General features: G+C 35.6%; 1 protein-coding gene across 1 annotated transcript; it reads left to right on the top strand.

Annotated features, from left to right (window-relative positions):
- The first annotated feature begins 4,913 nt into the window (after positions 1-4,913).
- LOC112451743 (putative nuclease HARBI1) lies at positions 4,914-6,548 on the top strand. Its single transcript, XM_025011569.1, has 5 exons — positions 4,914-5,434; positions 5,555-5,648; positions 5,737-5,927; positions 6,047-6,182; positions 6,331-6,548. Exons 1-5 carry the CDS (start codon positions 5,304-5,306, stop codon positions 6,493-6,495), a joined length of 717 nt encoding a protein of 238 aa, XP_024867337.1. The 5' UTR covers positions 4,914-5,303; the 3' UTR covers positions 6,496-6,548.
- The last annotated feature ends 210 nt before the right edge of the window (positions 6,549-6,758 follow it).

Here is a 6,758-nt window from a genome sequence, read left to right as displayed (position 1 = left end):
CTTTCCTAACATTGAAATATTTTCTTATATAAGAAGAAAATATTTTTATATGTAAGTGATGGTATCTCGTGTTTATGGTAATTGGATTTATTTTCTGCGAAAAAGAAGCCATTTTTTATGTGCTATAAATTGTGAAGAAATATATAAAGTCTGCGATATTATCACGTAGCTGTTAACCATTATTTTCACAAATATTATATTATTTTTATTTTCTTTTTTATACAAAAAATTAAGGATTAAACGGATAGAAAGATATTCGTAACTTGATATATGTTGTCGAGATGTTTCGAGTTTCGAGATGTTCCTTGTCTTAATGTTTGGTGGTTCTGAAAAGAACCGATTGTTTTGCTTGGTCCTGGAGCGAATTTTAATAATTCGTTCAGTAATCACTTCTTTCGATAATATGATCTATCGTGCACTAACATATAGCGTTTTCGATTTTCGATTTGTTGACTCGACCCGACTCGGATCAGATTAAAAGATCGGAAAAATGATAATGAAATATTAAAATCTGCCACGATAATGCTAAGAATCTTTGATCGATGTTAAGGAACGCTTTCTGTTATGATAGTTTAGAGTCATCAAGTTTCAAACCGAACTTTTGATCTGACCGAATCCGGTCGAATCAACAAACAAAAGACGCTAATACGTGGCGATCGTCTTTTGTCTAATGACGTTAAACAAAAGCTCTGCGCATAGTTGCCTCAATCAGCATATTGTCTCGCGACTCGGTGCAGTAATGTTGAGCGAAATCCAGCGCGGCCGTATTATCGGTTTGTGGGAAGGAGACGTAAGTCTCGAAGAGATTTGCACCATAATTCCCTGTTCGGATAAGACGGCAAGAAAGTGGATTCGTGCGTGGCAAGAAGGTGGTGAAGAAGCTCTGCGTGATCATCGTAAGCATAATCACAGACCACGGAAAACAACTGTGGAAGAAAATAATGCTTTAGTCAACCAGGTAGATTTACAGCCTTTTTTTCCGGTATCAAATGCCATTAACGACTTGGAGTTACCGATTTCTCGATGGACAGCACGACGACGTTTACATGAAGCCCATGTTCACTGTCGTCGTGCTGCACGAAAAATCGCGCTTACGCAAAGACATCGCGAAAATCGCGTTGCTTTTGCGCGTCAAGAGCTAATGACATCTGCGGAAGAATGGGATGTCACTATCCGGACGGACGAAAAAGTCTTTTGTTCTGCAGTTGATCGGCGTGATCGTGTTTGGCGACCCGATAATCGCAGGTTTGATCCGAGGTATGTCATTCCTCAAGAGCGAAGTGGGCGCATCACTTGTGCAATGTGGGGATGGATGAGTGCGTATGGTCCTGGTGAACTAATTGAAATATCGCCACATATGAATAGTGAGGAATATATCGATATTTTGGGAAACGTTCTGCTTCCGAGCGTCCGAAATATATTCCCGGCAAAAGATGTACCGAGATTTCGATTAGTTCAGGACAATTCTGCAGTTCATACTTCCCGCATTGTGCGAAGACGGTTCGAACAACATCCAGAGATTGTGGTTCTTGATTGGCCAGCTAAATCCCCGGATCTCAATTTGATTGAGAATGTGTGGGCGAAAATTGTGAATACGTGGGATCCTGGCCATGAAAGAACCAAACAAGCTCTGTTTGAGCACGCGAGGAATGAATGGGAAGCACTTCGAGGCAAACCTGAGTTCTTCACCAATCTTCGTCAGTCCATCGATCGACGACTGCATTAGGTGATCGGGAGAAATGGTTACTGGACGGATTATTAAAATTCGCTCCAGGGCCAAGCAAAACAATCGGTTCTTTTCAGAACCACCAAATATTAAGACAAGGAACACCTCAGCAACATCCAATCGGTTTTTTTTAGAACCACCAAATCGGTTCTTTTCAGAACCACCAAACATTAAGACAAGGAACATCTCGAAACTCGAAACATCTCGACAACATATATCAAGTTACGAATATCTTTCTATCCGTTTAATCCTTAATTTTTTGTATAAAAAAAAAAATAAAAATAATATAATATTTGCGAAAATAATGGTTAACAGCTACGTGATAATATCGCAGACTTTATATATTTTTTTACAATTTATAGCACATAAAAAATGGCTTCCTTTTCGCAGAAAATAAATCCAATTACTATAAACACGAAATACCATCACTTACATATAAAAATATTTTCTTTCTATATAAGAAAATATTTCAATGTTAGGAAAGACATTTTGTAAAAAGCAAAAATAGATAAAAATCGCATTATAAACTTAATGTTCAAATTCGAAGAATCTAGGAATTCAAAAAATATTACAAAATAGATTTTGTATCCGATTAATCCTTAATTTAAATAATTTAATTTTAATATAAAAAAATAAGACGTGTTATTGCTCGTCGAAAGCAAAAGCTAAGTAATGTTACAGCCGATATTTCGAGCAATGTTAATTAATTACGGTATTAAAATAAGAAGCTATATATACATTTTGAATTGTAATTATCGAGCCAACGTTTCGACTTACTTGGTCTTCCTCAGGGCATTACATTCAAACTTACAAGTAATATAAATAAAAATAATAATAACTGTTAGAGTTTGCTTTATCAACACTGAAAATTATAGTCATCGCCGATGAACGATTACGACACGCAAAAGACATAAGGTCAAAGCCAACATCGAATTAAACGCCGTCACAGGCCACATAATTACAATAATTGTTACTTATTGCAATAAATCCTGATCTGAGTTGCAGTTGACGGAGATGCTAATTTCGTATATTTTTTGTTAATTTCGTATGTTTTTCTGTATATTTTAAAAGGTTCTTGACGCAACACCGATCTCTACTTCCATTTAATATCGGACATGACAATTTCCGACGTTGAGCATGGCTGATACCAGGATCATACAGAGGATTGCCCCTTTTAAAATATACGGAAAATGCACGAAATTAGCATCTCCGTCAGCTGCAACTCAGATCAGGATTTATTGTAATCGGTAACAATTATTGTAATTATGTGGCCTGTGCCGGCGTTTAATTCGAAGTTGGCTTTGACCTTATTTCTTTTGCGTGTCGTAATTGTTCCATCGGCGATGACTATAATTTTCAGTGTTGATAATGTGAACTTCAACAGTTATTATTATTTTTATTTATATCACTTGTAAGTTTGAATGTAATGCCCTGAGAAAGACTAAGTAGGTCGAAACGTTGACTCGATAATTATAATTCAAAATGTATTATAGCTTTTTATTAATACCCTAATATTGCTCGGAATATCGGCCGTAACATTACTTAGCTTTTAATTTTAATATTTCATTTACTTATAAATAAGATACGGAAGATAATGCGACATCGTAAAAATTATAAAATATCGCGAAACAATTTTTCATATAATTACATATGCATTACGTATACAATAGAATAATTATAGGTAATAATGTTGTAATTATAATTATCATATTATCTGTAATTATATTATTCCAGTAAACACATACTTAGTCGGTGGAATAATAGTTGCAGATGCATAATAATACAATTATAATTACATATTCACCTATGATTGTTATATTGTATGTAATACGTATTAATTGTGTGCATCAAATTGTATTAAAAAATTTTTTTTAATCAAATGCACGCGCGAGCAATACAGCGTGACTGACCATTTTTACGCGTTCGCGGTTCTGTATTTGAACCTTTTATCGACCGTGACGGTAACGTAGCGCGCTCGCCTGCACCGCTCTGCACCGTAGCTCACCGGGTAACGGAACTCATTAATGCTCCTCACTGTACAAACGATTCCGAAACAGCACCCGTTTGCGGATTTAAAATATATCTAAGAACGGCAAAGATAACTCTTACCCTAAAATCTGATTTTTATTGCATATTTTTATGCGACTCATCTTATTTTGAAAATTCCCGTACAATCACCCCTTTAAAACTACAAACGAAACTACCGGCGATACAAACACGTACAAACGATTCCGAAACAGCACCCGTTTGCAGATTTAAAATATCTCCAAGAACGGCGAAGATAACTTTACCGTAAACTTTACCGTAAAATATCATTTTTATTGCATATTTTCATGCGACTCATCTTATTTTGAAAATTCCCGTACAATCACCCCTTTAAAACTACAAACGAAACTAGCGGCGATACAAACACGTACAAACGATTCTGAAACAGCACCCGTTTGCGGATTTAAAATATCTCTAAGAACGGCAAAGACAACTCTTACCCTAAAATCTGATTTTTATTGCATATTTTTATGCAACTCATCTCATTTTGAAAATTCCCGTACAATCACTTCTTTAAAACTACAAACGAAACTACCGGCGATACAAACACGTACAAACGATTCCGAAACAGCACCCGTTTGCGGATTTAAAATATCTCTAAGAACGGCGAAGATAACTCTTACTGTAAAATCTGTATATTCATATAAATATCTCGTTATTTTATTGCAAAGTGTTATTAAAAATGTGCAAATTAATATGAAAATTATCAACTTTAAAATATTTCTATATAAAAATGTATTCTGTCCCGCGACAAAGTATTCACTGGATCTCACGTCATTCGGTACCCCGTTATAAAAAATTAATTATCACTCACCGACCAGATGCGCAACGGGCGGAGTTAGTCAGGCACGTAGCTCCGATGATTCTGTAACACAAAAACGAAAGATTCAAATTAAAGAGCCGCTCAAAATGACCAATGTTTCAAAAAATAATTTTTACACGCGTCTAATTCGTCTTTTAATTAGATTTACTAATGTAATTATTTATTTTCTGGGAAAAATCTTTACGAGAATAAACTTTTATAATATTTTAGATGGTTTTACTTTCTCAAATTATTTCTTACTTATCCGAGATAAATCGGCCCGAATAAATGGAAAAGAACTATTAATTTTAAGATAACAAATAAAATACTTACCCCAATGTTGCTCCGCCGGGGCCCGATGCCTCCGCCAGGCCTCCTTCTCCTCCTCTCAGAATGGGGTTGTCAGGCCTCATCCTCCTTCTGTTGCACAGGACACTCACGGAACCGCTGTTCAATATTTCGCGATCGAGTACGAAGTAACTGTAATACGACGATCGCGACACTTTCGTACAGATACTCCTGGGGGCTTATTACGGTTCTCGGATTGGGTGAAAGTGACGAAAGTGAGTAGTTCACCCAAGTACCGTTGATCTCACCTAATAAAAATACGAAATTATTCGCGTGAGCGGGCTCGACACGAAATTTCTAGGTGAAAAGGTGAAATATATGTTCTGTGGGTGAAATCAAACAAGAGTGACGAGGAAAAAAGACTGTTCGTTACAAGTTACAATGGATAATTTAATAATCGCGTTATTTATGCAACAACATCGAGATAATACAATGCTGAGAATACGAAGGAGATTACGGGACGCCTCAGATCCATTTAGTATTCCGGAAAGTGAATTCCGTAGTCTTTACAGGTAAATGCAATTTTTCATACTTTTGGAGGTTACATTTTTTTAAAACTCACGTTTACAGTGAAAATTGAAAATACAGTCAAATAAAATGAGCACATAGTAAACTTCTTTATAATTTTTCAGATTATCCAGGGAAGCTGTGCGAGTGCTGATAGAAGATGTACGACCTCTACTACCATTCACAAAACGACGTCATGCAGTTCCTATTGAATTACAGGTATTGAAGTTATCATTACAAAGTAATATAATGATTTATTTTTTCTTATTGAAAACTTATTTATTGTGGCAATAATTTTTTGTTACAGGTTCTAATTGCGTTGAATTTTATAGCTTCTGGTTCATATCAAAAGCGAGTTGGTCAAGATTATTTATCGTGTGTAAGTCAACCAACAGTTAGCAAGATTCTACGCAATATAGTCAATGCTTTGAATATTTTAATGAATGACTGGATTCAATTTCCAATCGAAGATGCAGAAATTCAGCATATTAAAGAAACGTAAGTTTAATACATTTATTCTATAATAGAGTAACAATGAATCTCTCTCTCTCACAACCATAATAAGAGCCCAGGGAGCCTTAATTGTACAGTGAATACATTTTATTTTAATGTTGCAGTTTTTGGGCACGTAAACAATTTCCTGGTGTTATTGGAGCAATAGATGGAACCCATATAGCGATTGTTCCACCAAATGCAGAGAGGGAGCACCTCTATATTAACCGAAAATTATATCATTCGTTGAATGTTCTTATTGTATGTATAACATTACCTCTATAATGTACAAAAATTATTATATACAATAGAGTAAATTATAAAATAAGTAAGAAAATTGTAATTATGTATTAATTTATACTACACGATTAATTCTATAAAGTAATTAAATATATTTATAAATTTATAGGTATCGGATTACGAGGGTAAAATTTTGACCCTAAATGCTGCACATGGTGGAAGAACACACGATGCTAGAGTTTGGAGAGCATCTCGTATATCTAATCATCTGCAAGAGATGTACGCTGCAGGACGAAGAGATGCTTGGCTTTTAGGTGACAGGACATTTAGATGACAGTGTGGTTTTTCTTGTTCCAGTCTCGGCAACAATACTTTTCTATGTATAATAAACTGTATATATCTTTTGTTTGCAGGTGATAGTGCTTATCCGTTGTTCCCATATTTGATGACACCTAAGCTGAATGAACCTGAAGATACACCATCAGCAAGATACACGCAGTGTCATGTCCGAGCTCGTTCTTGTGTGGAACGATGCATAGGTGTCTTAAAGGGGAGGTGGCGATGCCTCAGAAAGGAGAGAGCTCTCCATTATACACC

This window comes from Temnothorax curvispinosus, unplaced genomic scaffold (assembly GCF_003070985.1).
Source record: "Temnothorax curvispinosus isolate PA1 unplaced genomic scaffold, ASM307098v1 QBEX01002521.1, whole genome shotgun sequence".
Taxonomy (NCBI): domain Eukaryota; kingdom Metazoa; phylum Arthropoda; class Insecta; order Hymenoptera; family Formicidae; genus Temnothorax; species Temnothorax curvispinosus.
The sequence above is the reverse complement of the archived record's forward strand: the minus strand, read 5'-3'. Positions and strand labels throughout refer to the sequence as shown.

What these genes read in the sequence shown, in the direction of transcription:
- LOC112451743 (XM_025011569.1), top strand. Translation starts at nt 5,304, where the DNA reads ATGGATAATTTAATAATCGCGTTATTTATGCAACAACATCGAGATAAT. An exon ending in GAATTCCGTAGTCTTTACAG is followed by an intron (nt 5,435 to 5,554) that starts GTAAATGCAATT and finishes ATAATTTTTCAG; the next exon opens with ATTATCCAGGGAAGCTGTGC. An exon ending in CAGTTCCTATTGAATTACAG is followed by an intron (nt 5,649 to 5,736) that starts GTATTGAAGTTA and finishes TTTTTGTTACAG; the next exon opens with GTTCTAATTGCGTTGAATTT.